At 38.3% G+C, this 19,127-nt stretch overlaps 1 protein-coding gene across 1 annotated transcript in view; it reads left to right on the forward strand.

Annotated features, from left to right (window-relative positions):
* Nucleotides 1-15,358, forward strand: part of arhgap1 (Rho GTPase activating protein 1) — a 26,715-nt gene extending 11,357 nt beyond the window's left edge. The window contains exons 5-13 of the mRNA XM_059327742.1: nt 10-141; nt 842-928; nt 3,379-3,477; nt 3,640-3,747; nt 3,834-3,910; nt 4,010-4,087; nt 4,909-5,037; nt 7,227-7,330; nt 7,415-15,358. Of these exons, the coding sequence (XP_059183725.1) occupies nt 10-141; nt 842-928; nt 3,379-3,477; nt 3,640-3,747; nt 3,834-3,910; nt 4,010-4,087; nt 4,909-5,037; nt 7,227-7,330; nt 7,415-7,582 (982 nt within the window). The 3' untranslated portion in view covers nt 7,583-15,358. The remainder of the gene's footprint in view (nt 1-9; nt 142-841; nt 929-3,378; nt 3,478-3,639; nt 3,748-3,833; nt 3,911-4,009; nt 4,088-4,908; nt 5,038-7,226; nt 7,331-7,414) is intronic.
* Nucleotides 15,359-19,127: the final 3,769 nt, after the last annotated feature.

Consider the following 19,127-nt stretch of genomic DNA (forward strand, 5'->3'; position numbering starts at 1 on the left):
TTCTCTCAGGTATCTTAAGGGAACACTGGATCAGTATGTTGAAAGCGACTACACTCTGATCTATTTCCATCATGGGCTGACCAGTGAAAACAAACCATCTCTCAGCTGGCTACGAGACGCATACCGGGAGTTTGACAGAAAGTAAGCTCAACAACATCACTGAGAGTCATATTAGAACTCAGTACATTTACATAACACTATGAATTATTGCCTTCATCTGACTATAACTGGACAACTGAAGTGCATGTAAACGTGTTAGTCTGACTAATGACGGAGTTCTCCAACTCCGATTAAGACACCCAGATAATGCAATTGGAATTGGATTTTCGCCGGCATGTATGACAAGACAACGCATGCTCCACCCCCCCACCCCCAAGCTGGGATATGACCCCGGAATGAAAACATCCAAGAAAGCCGGTCGCATTAGCTGGTCACATTAGCAAGTAGCAGTAACCAGTCACATTAGCAAGTAGCAGTAACCAGTCACATTAGCTGGTAGCAGTAGCCGGTCGCATTAGCAAGTAGCAGTAGCCAGTCGCATTAGCCGGTAGCAGTAGCCGGTCGCATTAGCCGGTAGCAGTAGCCGGTCACATTAGCTGGTCACATTACGCAGTAGAACTGTCTTTGCTCTTCTGTGTGGTATTCTGGTACTAACATGAAGTGTGTGGTGCAATGGTGAAAGAAGTGGAACCAAATACACCAGAAATAGCAGCTGTGTGTCCAAATGGGCTTGTGCAATTGAAATGTGAGGTGCCGCATGCCTTAGTGAAATGTTTTTTATTAAAACATTAACATATTCCTCTCAGAGACCTTATCTCTTGCCATGTGTTTGTGTTTTCAGGTACAAGAAGAACATCAAGGCTCTGTACATTGTACACCCCACCATGTTCATCAAGACTCTGCTGATCCTCTTCAAACCACTAATCAGGTTCCATTTTTATCTATTATTTATATATATATATATATCAAATTACTAAACATTCTTTTATAAATTACATTGACAGGAAATGACATGTCTAAATTTTAAACCTGGTGTTTTCTGACCCTTTTAAAGCCATTGCTTTTTAACAAAACATGTGCCTAGAACACTATGGCTAATCATGTTTAGGACCATTTCACCAAAATGCATCTTTTCACATTTTTTGTGTAAAACTACTGATGAAAGTTGCCTCATAAATTTGTTTGAGAGCTGGCTGTCGTCATGAAACTCGGACTGAATACTTAAATTTAGTATGATTGGTATTTGGAACATTGAAACACATAATGATAACTGTCTTATTAGATGGTTTTGATTGGTAATAACATCCTGAACCAACAAAAACTAGTGCTCTTTAATTCAGTTTCCACACGGTTTTTGTTATTTACCAATGGGAACTTACATGTTATTAAGTTATTAGCAAAGAACAGTATGAATAATAACTTATATTTAAATAAATATAAAGTATCCTATTCGTACTGGTAATTATGGCTCTTTTATTTGGCTCTCGGATTGCCGCGAAAATGAATTGAGAAAACAAAACCAACAAAATCTGCAAATACAGCGGTAGCAGTGTCATTTGGTCAGTGGTGTGGCTACTTTTGTAACTTTTACATAATATTTCTGGGGTTTTTCAAGAAATATGTGCAGTCTGTCTTGGGAAACTTTAAGTCTTGAACATTTCAAATGGTTTCTGGGCATCTTTATCACAGATGAAGGCAATAAAAAATATCTCTAGTGACATCTATTGGACACTAACAATTTCTAGCAACGGTTTGCTGTTAAAAACTGTAGCACAGATCAGGAACATTTAATTTGTCAGTGGGAAGTAAGCTCCTCTCCAGTGAGTTCAGACCACAGTGTGCTACAGGCAGGAGAGATCTCTGCTCCAGTAAGCCTGCAGTAAAAGCTTGCCTGCTTCACATTCAACCTTTAATCTACTGCAAGTATTTAATTCCTTTATGACCTGACAAAGGTTCACTGAGAGTACTAACACAGGTTTTGACATGTAAAAGTTGCTTACCGATCCATCAAATACAATGCCACTTATATACCTATATACTACCGCTCAAAAGTTTGTTCACTTAGAAATGTCCTTATTTTTGAAAGAAAAGCACAATTTTTCCAATTAAAATAACAGACATACAGTCTAGACATTGTTAATGTGGAAAAATGTCTGTTAAAGCTGGAAACAGCTGATTTTTTTATGGAATATGTCTTTTATATTGTCCTGTGTTCCAGTGGCACATTGTGTTAATCCACTTTTATAATGTGAAAAGCTCATTGATCATTAAAACACCTGAGCATTATGTTAGACAGCTGATAACTGTTTGGTGCTGATTTCAGAAGCAATAATATGATCTTATTATTGATCTTATTATCATTGATCTTATTATCTGGAGCTAAAGTTGGAGATTTGTACAGGTAGGCCTGTCACGATAATACATTTTTTAGGACGATATATTTCCCCAGAACGATAAACGATAGTATTGTGGAGTGCATCCTTTTCGACAGCAATGGATATTTAAATCTTAAGAATATTAAACATTGGATTCAAATGTAGAAAATAAATACTAAAACATCCTAGATAAATAAAACATAAATAAATAAACTACTACTCTGTTAACAGAAATTGCAGAGATAAATATTATATTATCATATATTATAAATAATATATAAACAGCTGTTTCAGAGATTTTTTGGCAGTTCCTACTGCCTGTCAAACATTTGCAGTATTACTGAAATACCACAAGAAGTCTGAGTTATAATGCATCCACTATTAGAGAGGCGTGGCTCCTTTAAGAGGCAGGACAGTCAGTGCTAACAGGCTAACAGTTAGCTCTGTAGCAGTACAGTGTATATGTGCTGCAGCAACATGTGTTCACTTAGCGACCCCCGTTTGTTTACAACAAGCACCGGACACTCTGTGCCCAGTTAGTGATGCTGTTTTTTTTACAATAAGCAGTGGACACTTTGTGCACAGTTAATGATGCTGGTTTGTTTACAATCAGCGGCAGACACTCTGTGCACAGTTAGCATGCTGGTTTGTTTACAATAAGCGGCAGCCACCGTCGCTAACTGCAGTTGTTGGGCTGCTGCTAAGCTGAACACTGAAATACAATAATATATATATATAAATATAAAAATAATAGGGACACTTGCACACTTAAGCACTTCATTTATTTGTATTTTCTTCAATACAAAACATGCCAACAGCAAATTTTCCTCATGTATCCTCATATCTTTTTTTTACACAGAGGCACCTAAAATTGTAAGCTCATCGTGTTATTTCCTGCCATTTTAAAAATATCTCTGTTTTGTCAGCATCATTGTTATGATAGCAGAGAAAAAGTGCTGAGAGCAGCAGATAACAAGATAACTGCTTTTGTGTCTTTGTGTAGTTTTAAGTTTGGCAGGAAGATCAACTATGTGAGCTATCTGAGCGAGCTGGAGGATGTGGTGAAGTGTGAGCAGCTGATCATTCCTGCCCGCGTCAAAGAGTAAGAATCTGTTCCACAAATGCACTTTAAAATCATACACAATTATTGTTTGCATTTGATTTCCTACTGGAAGTGTTGGTTGTCCTGACAGAAATCATTTAAACATACACACCTTTACTCTACTTTTTTAGGAACAATTGATCATCTTTGTTTCTGTGTCAGGTACGACAACAAGTTACGAGCGTCTCTGAAACCAAGTGCCCAGCCTCCCATGTCGCCCCCCCACAGCCCCCCCCTCCCCAACCAGGTGTTTGGGGTGCCACTTGAACTGTAAGTCACCAGATCTCTGCTGTCGCTCACACCATTGGCTCTAAATTTAAACTTTTTGTGTTATGTTAACAAGCGTGTGTGTTCAGGCTCAGACAGAGAGATGCAGACGGTGATGCAGTTCCCGTGGTGATGAGAGACACCATTACCTTCCTTTCAGAACAAGGTAACAAGCACAATGCACCAACAAGCTTTTACTGTTATCACTCTCTTATCGTTCCCTCACTAAGAACTGTCTTGTTGTTCTTTTCTCTGTGTGTATCAGGTTTGGAGATCGAAGGGATCTTCAGACGGTCTGCCAATGTGACTCTGGTGAAAGATGTCCAGCTCAGATATAACTCAGGTGAGTGGTGACTTCAGAGGCTGATCGGATGGTTGGTGGTTCGATCCCCGACCATGGCAGCTTACATGTCGAAGTATCCTGAGCAAGATACTGAACCCCAAATTGCTCCCGATGCTGCGTTCATCGGTGTGTGAATGAATTCCCAATGGTGGCAGGTGGGACCTTGGTGGGTAGCCTCTAGCGCTTCGGATAAAAGTACATAAGTGTACTCCAAGTTAGATTTTGGTCTACCATGGCAATTTTCAGTCCCTTGATCTCAAGATATATGAATGAAATGAATTCTATGGGTACCGACAAGTTTCCCTTTTATAGACCTGCCCGCTTTATCCTGCAGTTTTTGAAAGAAACTAAATTTATCTAAGTCTTGGTAAGGAAAAACTAGCATTGTCGTTTTCAAAGGGTTCTCTTGACCTGCAACCTCACGATATAATAAAAAAAGTGGACAGGTCTCCAGACCACCACGTCTTGTCTTGGACTGTGGGAGGTAGCCGTAAAAACCTGGAGACGCTGACACGTGGAGAACATGCAAACTCCACACAGAAGAGCCGCAAGCAGGATTCGAACCCCTGACCCTCTTACTGTTACTCGAGAGTGCTAACCACTAAAAACCCTGGGCAAAAACCATGCAGTTTTCTCATGCCAGTGTTGTAAGCGAGTCACCAATTCTCAAGTCTGAGTCAATCTTGATTCCCCAGTGTTTGAGGTCGAGTCCAAGTTGAAGTCGCCAGAGTCAGAGAAGAGTTAGAGTTGAGTCATCAATGCCTGAGTTTGAGTCTGAGTCCCAATCCCGAATCCCCCGAATTTCTGTGTGTGTTCTGTAGGTGCGACCGTGGACTTCAAAGACATGGAGGATGTCCACTTGGCTGCTGTCATTCTGAAGACATTCCTGAGGGAATTGCCCGAGCCTCTGCTGACCTACCAGCTCTACAACGACATTGTCAACTTCACCTGTATGTCCCAGCAATATAATACTGTTTGTATTTTCATTATCACTATTCCTGGAATTACAAATGCTGCTTTTGCCTGTAAGCAAGCTGGTCTACGTTCAGTGTAGTTCCTCTCAGATTCCTTATTTTTTAGTTATTTAAGACTTTTTTTATTCTGCCACAATATCTTTTAGGCCCTTAACAACTTTTTGTTGACATTTTCTATCAATGCATATGACAAAAATCGTGTGTGTACTTGTTGAACTTGTACACGAGACATTTAAGAAAACTGTAACCATGTTTTGTAATTTCTTGATGTGCCTCAGGGCTCTTTCACAACCCGAAGTTTAGTCCGTTTCAATTGAACTCTGGTTCGGTTAAATCCTTGTTGCAGTTCGTTTGGCCGCTTGTGAACGCTCCAGTCGTACTCTGGTGTGAACCAAAACAACCAGAGGAAGTCTTGGCCCGTTTACAAACGAGCCCTAGGGCAGTTCCATTGTGAACATAATTCGACCCAGTTACAGGAAATGAACCAAATCGCAGTGGATTGTGCGAGGCCTTTTTGTACAATGTACACAGAGTGACAGATGCAACATGACTTGGAGAGGAAAGGTAAAGGTAAAAAAGTTCACATATGGACCCAGGCCCCCACCCTGAGGTTTGCCTGTCAGCTGTGCATCACGATCCATGTGCCAGGGATGCCCAAAACAATCGATTTAGAAATCCGCATCAGAATCATAGTCTTTAAGCCAGGCTTCAGTGAGGGAAATAATACAGCTGTGTTTGTACTCAGAAAGGAAGTTTACACACGCACAAAGTTCATCGATTTTATTCCTGAACAACTTAAAGTTGGCGAGTATGACAGAGAGCAGAGAATATGGCGCAGCTGCTGTCTCCGTAATCTCTGGAGCACTCCTACTCTCCTTCCTCGCTTTTTCAAACGAGAAGCCCCCAAATTTGTTGGAGGCGTTATTGTTTCTATTATCCCTCCAGATTGTTGATGGAATCACAGTTCCCAGATCAAATGATATGGAGAAGGAACTCCTGGCTGTACTTCATTCCATTCAATTCAATTCAAATTCATTCAGGGAAATCACCAACGCAAAAAGTGCCAAAAACACTGCAAAACAATATGCCACATCCATGGTAGACAGATAACAGTGAGTTCAACAGGTTACCATTCATCCAACAGTCGGAAACAACATTAAACAGTACAAAAACAATAAAAACATGACTACTGCTGCTGGTTGCTACTCCTGCAGCACCCTCTCTCTCAAACTGACTTGGACTTCTGCTGAAGTCTGATGTTTGCTTGATATTGGACCGAAGAACACATACAGGAGATGCTGAATGAAGTCCACAAAAAACAATGACGTTTATAAAATAATTTGAGATCAACTGAAGGAGAAAGAATAGATCAGTGCAGTAAAAAAAAAACATTGACAGCATTAGTTCATGGTGCGTTCGGCTCCACGCTGCTTTGTTCATTTCTGTGTTTACATTTTCCACCAGCAACTTTCCAACCAATAAGAAATAATACTCTAGAAGGATTACTAGAAAGATTATTTTTATAACTATTAGCCTATTAGAAATTGCCGACTGGACGCTAAGGGGTTAACATCCCCTCCGGCTCGGCAGCTGGGAAAGACTGCTGCAGGAGGACTGTGTCACTTCGACTCTTTCTTACTCTTCTTACTCCGCCGGCCCCCGCGGCTAAGAAGAGTAAGAAGTCTCCAATAACACCAGAAAAAGTCGCTTTTTTGAAAAATCATTGCTAAGGGGGTCCGAAAAGTTGCTAAAAATAGCGGTAACCAGGCTTTTTTCAGGGGAGAAAAAAGGCCCTGCCCCCTGGTGGTTGGTGGACTACTGGTGTAGAAAGTGCTTGATTAGATATGCAGGAGAGCCGCATTTTAAAATGGAAATATCGCTGACGATCAGGTTAATTTAATCGTGGTGGCCAAAATCGTGATCACGATTAAAAGTCGATTAATTGTGCAGCCCTAGCTGCAAGTATATTTCCAGCCTTCCGCCTTTGAACATGCCCCTCAAAAACTCAACTTAAACTATAAACTCAAACCAGACTAAATACAAAACGAACCAAAAGCATTCATTTCACTCTCATTCAGACTAACCAAACAGACTTGGGTTGTGAAAGCGCCTTTAGAGACGTAACATTGTTTCCAACCTAATGGGTCAAATTCCATATGTTCCAGCTGTTTCCAGTGACAACCAGGCGGCACATATGAAGGAACTGGTAGAGTCGCTGCCAGAGGAAAACTATGCATCACTGCGATACCTCATCACATTCCTGGCACAGGTACGGCTGAAAGACTACTATTAATAACTTCCAGAACCTTTTTATAAGCCGGTCTGACCCACAGCATCCTGTCTGTGTGTTTAGGTATCTGCCAACAGTGAAGTGAATAAGATGACCAACAGTAACCTGGCTGTGGTGTTTGGTCCTAACCTGCTCTGGGGGCGGGACAACGCCATGTCACTCAGCGCCATTGGTCCAATCAACAACTTCACCAGATCACTGCTGGACCAGCAGCATCTGGTCTTTACCTAAATCCCACCTCTTCACCCTGCAGTCTCTCTTCCAGTCAAACACCCTGTTCCATGATAACACTATACACTTTGAAAAGATCCTGTGGACCAGTCTTACATTCTGATTGGCCACTGTCTTGTCGGTATATCAAGCAGCTTCTGGCCCACATTTCCATTTCCATGTGACTCCAGGCATGTGGATGGAAATGGTACATAATTTAGACTGCAGCCAAATAACCCTCAATAAACAACTTATAGCACAAAATTTAACATTCACTTACTTTGATCTGACAGCGGAGAACAAAGGCAGTGATTTAACCTTAAAGTGGCCAAGTATGTCTCGTAAATAATGCATTTTTTTCTGCTTTGTTGTTGCTTTTTGTCATTTTGATAGCTGCCTAATAATGTAGCAGTAATCATTAAAAAAAAACCGACAACGCAAAAACTAGATCTAGTGTGAAAGATCCACTTCCCAATTGTGTTACAGCATCGTCACCAAGTTCTAGAGTTTCCACCAACACTATGACCCCTTTTGCGCTAAATGAGTCTTTAGCGATCAGATCACAAGTGGACAGATGAGCTATATGTGGTCAGATTTCATTCCTGCCAACGCCACTTCTGCTTGAAGCTGAAATTGCCCTGCGCGCTTTTATTACATCGGATAACAACAACAACTTGGGTTGCTAGTTGCTATCTTGCTAGCAGTACCCTTGAAAACAGTCCGGTAATGATATGAGTCTTCAAGTGTTCTTGGACTCAATCTTCTGCTCATATCGAAATTAGACATCTGGTTCCACTTGACGCATCAGCATTTACACTACAAAATATATGTGGTCAAATGCGTCCTTGACCACACTGCCCTACAAAGTCTAACTGCAGTAACTGCCATTTTTGGTCAAAATTGAGTTATAACTAAAAATGAACTCCTTGATGTTTGTTTTATCTTGTGACAAAGTTTTAGATTTCAATTTTGCTTTATTTCAGAGAAATAATCATCAAAAACCACAAAATCCAACTCAAAACCAAGCAGTAATTGCACTTACCACCATCTGCTTTGGATATATATACTTATTTAAACATAAAAATAATAGAAATTATAAGTTTATTTGAAAGAGAAATTATACATAGATAGTAATTAAGTAAAAAAAGTGAGATAAAATGATATTAAGACCAAAATTTAACATTTCTTTATAATATTAAGTCTAAAATATGCACATCTTTGAATAGAGTTGTTAAATACGCTGACAACAAAATCAATTTGAAAATGTTTATTCACTGAAAACAAAATATAAAAGCTGAAAGAAGACAGCTACATTGTAGTCACTGCACTCTGTTTCTGCATTACTTTCTGCAAACCTTTTACAGCAAAATCAGAATGCACTAACTACGTTTTTGGGGTCAAAGGTCAAAAAGATCGTCATGATTTTTGAGCATACAAATGACATCAATACATGTAGAAATAAGTGTCATATCACTTACCTACCTACAACCAATTTGGCCGGCCAGTTAAAACAGGTTAAAAAAAACTTTAAAGCATTTTTTCTCATTTTTTGCCTTTTGTGTAGTTACTGCAGTTAGACTTTGTAGGGCAGTACAGCAAGGTTTGAGTGATTTACACTTTGTTTACACTTGTATTTTAATGCTGACCAACTGTGATCTGAACGCCCAAGATGCATTTTAAAACCAAGTCTAAACAAGGTCTATATGGTTCAAAACTGTAAAGACATGCCTCAAAAACATGGACGAGATTCCAAGTGACAGAAATAACTCTTAAAATTGATCTCCAATGATGTCCAATGTTATTGCACTTTCTTTAGGTTGGAAGACTCAATTTCCTGATTTTTTTGTCACTTTGGTTAAGCTCTGAAAACAGTGGATCCAATATTTCCCATAGTGCCACAAAGGGCTTTTGAAGCTGACTGACTGAATAATAAAGTGAAAGAAAATGGTAGTTCAGTCTTGTTTTACAGGCTAGTGCACTATAAGTTCTGTAACATAATCATGGAGTGTATCTTTCAGGACATAAACACAGAACCTGCAGTCTGTCACATAGTTCATTTCTGACTATTTCACCATCCCATTACACCCAACTAGGGCTCAAAGTAACTTTGGTGTTTGATCTGAAAAAAAAAAAAAAGGTCAGAAAATAGTGAAAAAAGTCTATCCCGGTGTCTCATAGTCCAAGGTGATGTCTTGAAACGTCTTGTTCTGTTAGTCCGAAACATAAAGATATATTTAGTTTGATACAAAATAAAACAGAGAAAAGCAGGAACAGCATTTTCTGACATTTTTGGTTGAATAATGACTTTAATCGATTATCGAAATAGTTGGCGAATATTTTACTGTGAATGGACTAGTCAACTTATCATTGCAGCTCGACACCTGACTAATAATCCTCGTCCTAAGTGCACGTGTTTATACTGGTGTCTAAGAACACAGTCTTTTATCTCTATATGGAGATTAAACTTCCCCAGTCTTTCTCTGTAAACCTGTGCTGTGCTGTCTGTTCTCTGCTGTTTTTCTATGTAGTGCCAAAAAAAAAAATGGCCTCCAGCTTCCACAGAGAGAGCAGGGTGATAATAGATCATGACTAGAGAAATTGAAGCGGTGCAGTTACCAAAAGTCCCCTTATTAGGATCCTGAACTTAACGAGGGGAGAGATTAATGGAGGTCAATGGAAGTCTCAGGTTAACTTGCAAACAGTGAACTTGGTACCAAATGTTGTGGACAATCTTTGAAATGCTGTAATTCTAGTAGAAAAAGTAGCTGTGCGATTCTACCAGCAGATCATTAAGTGTGTAGAAGCCAATCACAGCTGTGCATGTAAATGAAATTAGTGCTGGACCCGAACCCGGACCTGGACCTGGTCTGGTTTTATGCTGACGACTCTCTGCTCTGTAATATAGTCTGTAATATCCTGATAGTGATTTGACTGATATTTATGATTCTTTGTGGCCCCCTTCTTACTCTATATGACTGTGATATTATCTCACTACTTCCACATGTTTCCCCTCCCAACATTATCTTAACGCTGTTGTCATTATAGTAGCTCATTTTGACATTAGTGAAGCCGCTATTTTTATGGTACATCACAAAATTAGAGAAAAGTCTTTATCTTCCTGCTTATTGAGACAGTAAAACCATGGGCTTTAAAGGGATAGTTCAGATTTTTGTGAGGTCATATGAGGAACTTAATAGGGCTGGGCGATATGGACCAAAAGTCATATCCCGATATATTAAGGCTGAATATCGATAGACAATATATATCCTGATATTTTTATCGCAAAGTGAGAGCAAATGTTCAGTCAAAGTCAAAGATAAGATGTCACAAGTAGTTTTTTTGAAACAAAAATCAAAGCTTCATAAAGTGCACATTTAAATAAAAAAAATATCTTAAATAAAAATAGCCTATAAAAAAAAATAGGCCAATCTTTTTCTAAAATAAATATATTTGAGAAAAGAATAACAAACATTACAAAAGAGCTCAATATGACAAACCCTAGTCAGGGCAGCATTTATATTGAAATATTTTTTTTTAACTATATCGATATATACGATATGATCTAATTCCATATCACATTTAAAAATATATCGATATATCTTTTGTATCGATATATTGCTCAGCCCTAGTACTTACCTACAGTAAATGTATTCCATGTATTAGATACTGATCTGCACGTTCCCAGTTTTGAGAACCAGACGCTCCAGGTAGGAAACAGACTTCAGACGGGGCCTGTCACAAAATTTATTTTAACCACTTAAACAAAGCCCTACCTTAAAACTGTTATACCTGTTTAATAATACAATTATAATAATACAATTATTCGTCTCGTTTGGATCTTGTCTGGTTCTCCAAACTAGAAAGTACTGCACTACTAAATTTCGCCTTTAGCACCAACTCTGTGTTCGTTCTGGATCGTTCAGTTACCACACCGGCCCAACAAGAGAAGGCTGCACATTGGCCAAACACGTTCTGGGTTCTGCAGCTGTTTTGTGTGTATATTCCGTCTATAGTCCGAGTTGTCGAGCTGATCATGGGTCCAAGGACTTTACAGTAGAGTTACTCAGAGTACAGGTTTCTTTGTTTCAGCAAATACTGCTTTGAACAGTACCTAACCTTGCTTGGCTCAAGTTCTTTTTTATTTTTGACTGACTGTTATTTTTTGTCTTTTGAAGTTTATATTTGATTTTTTTTAAATACACATGTTTTTTTTTACAACCTAAAGCTGCACTTTTCCTTTTAAATAAGCATCCTTTATATTCAAGCTCACACAATGCTGATTAAGCCAATTGCCACTAGGGGGAGCTCTCCATATTTCTGGGTTGTCAAGCACTTCCTGTCCTTCATAGTCTGCTTTTTCTGGCTCTAATTGGTTAAATGGCATGTACCTGTACCTGTATTACCCCCAATACCTCAAACAGGCAGGAACTGGGGGAGAGACCATAGATTAGCTTATAATGACTCACTGCCAGAGTGTATTTGAGGGTAATAAAGCACACCCTTAGGCTAGTCCGTATTGTCCACCATTTTCAAAATCTTCAATCCAATGCAGGCATGGATCAGCAGTACTGGAGCAGGGAATGTGACAATGGGAAAAAAGAAATGGCCAAACTTAAGTCTGTAGATCAATTAGCTGAAAGTTTAGTATAATAGTTCTTGTAGTTAAACAAACCTTTTCAGGTCTTTTAATCTACCAAAATGTCTGATCCCTAGTGCATAACCAAGTTTTACTTTATTTTACAGACAAATAATAACTTGTTTTTTGCTTTAACTTGACTTGGTACTTCCAAACCTAAATGCCAAGACTTTGGACTCTGGACACTAAATAATATATCTTTGTTTTATAACCTTTGCTTATTGAGTGTATTTACTTTACAGTTGTGTTTAAATGTAGCTTAAGGTAATGGGATCACAAGCTTGTCGGCCTGTCTTAAGGGTCACAGGCCAAAAAATTGGTAGGAAATCCCTTGTCACTCAATTGATCTACATCAACAAGATCTTTAGGTTATTTACATAACCCCGGTTCTCTGAGTAATATGAGTGAGATGTCTCACTATGGGCATGCATCCCATAGTGAGACATCAAACAAAATATGAAAGAGATCCTATGGTTTCAAATTGGCTAAAAGAGAAAAATAAAATCTGCTTCGGAGGCTAGCACTTTTCTGCGTTTTCTAAGATTAATAAATCACGTGTCATTTCCAGGTCAAATAGTATTTCTGAACTCGTCGCTGTCTGGATTTTTTTTGGTCTCCGTTTGGATCCCCAAGCCTTAACTTTTTTTTTCATTTACTGCCATCTATATCCAAATTCTGCTCATCTAAACCATTGCATCTACATAAAATGCAGTTTAGTGTACTGTTGACGTATGGTTTTGTACAGGTATGATATAGTTTACTGTATATGACTTTGGCAGGAATTCACAGGAACAAAACAGGGTTGGCTGTTTGACCATTGATCAGTTGTGTGCCCTTCCTGTAGTCGTGCAGTGTCTGTCAAGCCAAACTATGCTGTCGAATCAGCCGTCTTTTATTTCGTCAATGGCCAAAATTACTAGCAGAGGGTAATTATTAGCGTTGTACTTACTGTGACTGAAAAGCACCAAAAGATATGAGATTTAGCTTGAACGAAGCTGAAGCAAGAAAAAAAAATTCAAATGTTTACCTGTTGTAACTCTCAGTCATGTCAATGCCATGGATTGGCATGCTATTGGTGTATATATGGGTGTGTGTAAGTGTGTGTTTGTATGTAAATGCTGACTCAGCAGATTTGAACAGACAAAATATTTGACTGACGGGTTTAAATAAATAGTTTAGTCGTACAACTAGGGCTCCTGTCGGTTGAAGTGTGTGTGCGAGTGTGTGTGTTTGTGTTGTTGGTGAAAACACGGTTGCTCTGTTCCATCTCGGAGGTACCACTTTTTCATTTGACGACATTAACGTGTGTGTGAGTGTGTGCGTGTGCATGCTTGTGCCTTATTTGTTCCCACCCAACCCCAAGTGATCATGTGATTAGCCATCAAAATGCCAGTGTGCCCGTTCTGCCATAGATTAAAAAGACATGAGGTGTGTTCAGCAAGGCTTTAGTGTCACAGACATAGCGGGGACGGTGGAGCTCCTGTCTTGGCTTGTTGAACGCTGCTCAGCTGTAATGGATGATCACAGGCTTGAGAAATGTACCCTTATTAATCATAACTCCATCACTTCTGAAGATGATCAAGGCTTCTTTAGAATTTTCTTTCTTTTAATTCATTTTGATATAGAGAGTAGACGAAATAACACATTTTTGCCGGACAACCAGGAAGTTAGCATCTCCATGGGGTCTATTGAGAATTCGTCAATGGGATTTTTGCATTGGATTTTGGATCATTCCAGAAAATAAGTTCTGTGGCAAACAGACGTTTCTGATACTAACACGTTTTGTTCAGCAGGATAATTTTCACAAATGAACACCACTTTTAATATTGTTAGTTGAGTTAATGCAGCCAACAGAAGTCAAAAGCTAACGTTATGCTATAGCTAACTACACCACGCTCTCTTACAAGCTAACCAGTCGTTTTGACGGGGTCATCCCTATGTTCCCCGTTTTTCCCCAAAAGGGTCCTCTGTTCCCCTGTAGCAATACATACCAGGGAGCATAGGACCCTTTGGGTTAGGGTTAAGCCTATTTGCATATGCACGTCAAACAGCCCGTAGGCCTACATAGGCCTATTTGCCATGGAATTTGGCAGTAATGGTGGAAAAAGTAACAGACCGGGGACCATAGGACCCTTTTTGGGAAAAGCGGGGAAAAAGGGTCCTATGTTCCTCAGTCTCATACAAAGAGGGGAACATAGGACCCGGGTCCTATTTTGACAAGCTAGTCAAACCGTAGCCTAATAAATTGTTTATTATCCTATTCTACAATCTACAAGAGCTCTGACAAACACGACTAGAGGCTGTAAGACAGACCTATGAGAAAGTTCCTGTCCGTGTCCGGCGTGATGACGTTTAATGTCCCCGACAACCACCGTAGTCTCATTTAGCCACTTGTCAGCAATTGCCTTCAAAATTCAAAAGTGGGGGTATTTATTAACGGATTTTATGTTGACAAGCTTGTGTTAACCACAGTCCTTATTTCAGGCATCTAACCACCAATCCATTCAAAATCCTCACAGAGTTTGAGAGGATAGACCCCAGGGAGCTAACATGCTAACTGACTTCCTGGTTCAAGAACTCATTCCTGTGGCGTTCTATTCTGATATGTAAAAAAACCCTGAAATTGAATTCTAAGTTTTAAGATTTAAATGAGGATGATTTCAGGTTCCTAAATGACTTAAATAGACCCTTTTCCTCCCTTAGTACACTATAATTTAACAAACTCCTGAGAATTGCTTCTATTTTTCTGTTTGTATTTTCTACATTATCCAATAAACCAAGTAATTATTTATACTTCACAAACATTTTCAAATGATTTCCATCATTGTACAACAGCTGATGTTTCAGGTGTATAAAAATGTTGCACAGCCAAATTCTCTCTCCACTTTTTTCCATTTTTTTTTTACTGTATCCTTAAATTTTACAGTAATATCAACCAAGTACATCTGTGTCAAGTATTTTTTCCTTATTTAATTTTATAACTTCACTGTTTCTTCTCAACTCTGCTGATCAGTTACAGCCATGTCCAATCTATGAATCTTTGTACTGTAACTGTTGTCATTGTGACAGTGAACAATTTTTCTCTGTTGGAGAAATGATTTGGTTTTGTTCCAGGCCGATTTATTCAAAATTAGTGATCTTATTTTCTTAACTCTTTTTTCCATCCATTTCTTTTGATATGTTGTTGATGATCTTAAACTTATATGTGTATGGTTATAATGGTAATATACTGTAATATCAATGTGTGCAAACAATAAAGAAATGGTGGATGAAAGCCCAAGTGTTACTGTTTATTGTGACTTACACAGCTTTTGAGCAAAACGTAATCAGAGTATTGTTAAATGTTTTGTTACAATACACTGTAAAACTTTTTTTTGTCTCCATTTACAGTAAATTCTCCTAAAGTATGACAATAATACAGTAGAACATTAATTTCCTTACATTTTAATTTTAATTTATCATTGGTGTAGGCCTAAAGCATGGGTCTCAAACTCGTGGCCCGCGGGCCAATTGCGGCCCTCATGACGATATTTTGTGACCCCCACCTTGATATGAAAGTTTAATGTGAGATTTATATGAATGGCACTTTACCATGTTGTGTGTGGAAGGTCCCTTTAATGACGACGTTAACAAAAAGAAAGGCAGCCGCTACCGGACCGTTTATTATCTGCCGTGTTGTTGTTACTGGAAGAAGTGGAAATGTCATGTAATGTCATTTTGTGTCTTTTTTGGTAATTTTTTGTCTTTTTTTGGGGGGGGGGGATTTTGTCTTTTTTTGGTAATTTTGTGTCTTTTTCTAATAATTTTGTCGTTTTTTTTTGTCATTTTGTGTCTTCTTTAAAGTAATTTAGTGTTTTTCCGTCATTTTGTGTCTTTTTATGGTCATTGTGTGTCCTTTTCTTTTTAGTAATTTTGTGTCTTTTTTTGGTCATTTTGTGTCTTTTTGTAGCAATTTAGTTTTTTCTGTCATTTTGTGCCTTTTTGTAGTAATTTTGTGTCTTTTTGTAGTAATTTAGTTTTTTTTCTGTCATTTTGTGTCTTTTTTGTAATTTTGTGTATTTTTGGGTCATTTTGTGTCTTTTTTTTAAGGAATTTCGTTTTTTTCTGTCATTTTGTGTCTTTTTGTAGTAATTTTGTGTCTTTTTGTAGTAATTTAGTTTTTTTCTGTCATTTTGTGTCTTTTTGTAGTAATTTTGTGTCTTTTTGTAGTAATTTAGTTTTTTTTTGTCATTTTGTGTCTTTAGTAATTTTGTGTCTTTTTTTGGTCATTTTGTGTCTTTTTAAGTATTTTTTTCTGTCATTTTGTCTTTTTTTTTTTTTTTTTTTTGTGTCTTTTTTTGGTCATTTTGATACTGCCTCCAGCGGCCCCCAGGTAATTTGAGTTTGAGACCACTGGCTTAGAGCAATCTGTAGTCTTCATTGTAAAAATGTGAAGCTTATACACAGTATTAACATTTTTTTTAAAAACACTTGTGTCAGCTGTTGATCATAGCTTACGAAAGTCTACGGTCCAGCATAACCTCTAAATTTTGCCAACTTCAAGTCTTCGATTCAAATCTCAGTAGATATTTCTTCAGTGTCAAGACTCATTTGCACTTGGGTCTTCACTGCACTCTGACAAAAATCATATTAGTAAATGCTCATTATGACCTATGAGTAATGTTGGTAGGCAAATTTAGACTCAATTTTAGGCTTTTTTTCTTGTAAGGTTTAAAATAAGGTTTTGCTCTTTAGTTAGTAAAGGTTGCCGACTCCTGTCTTAGGGGAACTGTTAATGTTCATGTGCTGCTGACTCTCTATCTACTTAACATCCTTTCAATCCTTGATTTGTCTTTAGCATACACATTCAGACAAACAAAGGTTAGACTAACTTTATAACCAGTCTGGTGCAGAAATCCATCTCTGGGTTCATAATCCTTTTGGCCTCGGATCATCCACTCTGAGCTTCACTGGACTGGATTTTCATATTACCACCTAAAGGAAGCTCCAACAACAACATGGAGGAGACCATCTCAATGGCTCAGGTGTGTAATGTTGTTAAGGTTTCAGGTTTGTAGATTGGAAGCCCAAGAGTAAACACACACCAGAGAAAAAAGACTGGTCTCAATCATAGAATCTAGATTTTTTACTAGCGATTGAGACTATAGTGTTATCCTAAAAACATTTTCTGAGGTAATAAATCAAGTGAGAAGTTTTCTCATTTTGCACTGAATGGACAGAAATGTTTTTGCAGCCAAACTTAGCACCTTTTCAGTAGAATGCAGCTTAAGGCACTTCCTGGTTTGCCACCCTGCTCAGACCCGGAGGTTACCGCCTGGTCTCAATGCAGCTTTTTATTCAGGTACAGGTTGTGATACACAGTGTGTGTGTGTGTGTGTGTGTGTGTGTGTGTGTGTCCGTCTATCTACTGCCTTCTAACAATTATTCAAATATAACAGTAATTATATAAGTAGCAAAAGAGAATAAAATAATTCATCTTTTACAGTTTCTTACCATGTTTTAGAAATACAGTGTATTACTATAAGAGCATTTGCAGTATATAACTGTATTTTAAATCTACAACAATACTGTCCACAGTTCTGTCAGTAAATTACTGGATATCAAGCACTGTGTGGCCCATGCCTCAAGGAGCTTTCCAGGAAATCTGCTGTGTTTGCCAACTGGATGGATGACTGATTATGCAAGTTTCCATTAACAGTTCTGGTGTGCAAGTAACCCTTTGGAATTAACTGTATTGACAGTTATAGCAGAATATGAAAACCAAAGGTGTTCACCATATACTTGATTCTGAATTGTATTATAACATCCATACATTTTTAGTAGCTTATCCCGGGCCGGGTTGCAGGGGCTGCAGGCTAAGAAAAGTTTTGCAGACGCCACAAATATAATATTTTTTTATTATTATTTTAGATAGTGACTGATAAAAAGGGGGAAACAGAGGGACCTCAGACCGGAATCGAACCCGGGTCCGCCAAATTCTAGTTCCTCCTGCACCCCGAGGCGTTGGTCCATAAATATTTGGACATTGATTTTCAGCGCTATAAGACAGCTGCAGTAGAGTCCTTGTAGAGCATCACCAGGGAAGAAACCCAGCAGCTAGTGATGTCTATGGTTTCGAGACTTCAGGCTGTCATTGACTGCAAAGGATTTGCAAGTAACAAGTTGATTTATGATTATGTTAGTTTGTCCAATTACTTTTGGTCCCTTAAAAAGGTAGAGGGCAGATAAACAATGTGTTGTTATTCCTACACCGTTAACCTGATTTGGATGTAAATACCCTCAAATTAAAGCTGAAAGCCTGCACTTAAAGCACATCTTGATTTTTTTTCTTTTCAAATCCATTGTGGTGGTGTACAGAGTCAAAATGCTGAAATTTGTATCAATGTCCAATTATTTATGGACCTGACTGTAATCCCTCTGGTCGACCCCAGAGCCTTTTACCAGCAGAGGGGCCCCGAAGATGCCCCGAACCACCTCAGCTGGATCCTCTTTACGCCGAGGAGCAGTGATCTACTGTGATCTCCAAGTGTCCAACTGTTTGGTACGTCTTGCTGATAATATAGTACACTGTAAAAAATGTCTGTAGATTTTACGGTAAAAAAAAATTGCTAAACCACGACAGTAAAAGACCGTAAAATGATAAATGGGATAATTCCGTTTCAGTAACAATGAAGCAACGTAAATGCATATATCAGCCAAAACAGATTTTTTTTTTACAGTTTTGTTTTTTGAACAATACATTACTCCACTGTAAAATACACTGTAATATGTATTTAATGTAATATATATACAAGCCACCATTATAATTTTTGCATTTATCTTTAAAAAAACAACAACTTTTTCTCACTGTTAAATGTTTTGTCTGTAACAAAAATATACTGTAATATTTAATGGTAAAATTTTTAATTTATGCAGCATTTATAAAGTATT

Source organism: Centropristis striata, chromosome 24 (assembly GCF_030273125.1).
Source record: "Centropristis striata isolate RG_2023a ecotype Rhode Island chromosome 24, C.striata_1.0, whole genome shotgun sequence".
Classification (NCBI taxonomy): domain Eukaryota; kingdom Metazoa; phylum Chordata; class Actinopteri; order Perciformes; family Serranidae; genus Centropristis; species Centropristis striata.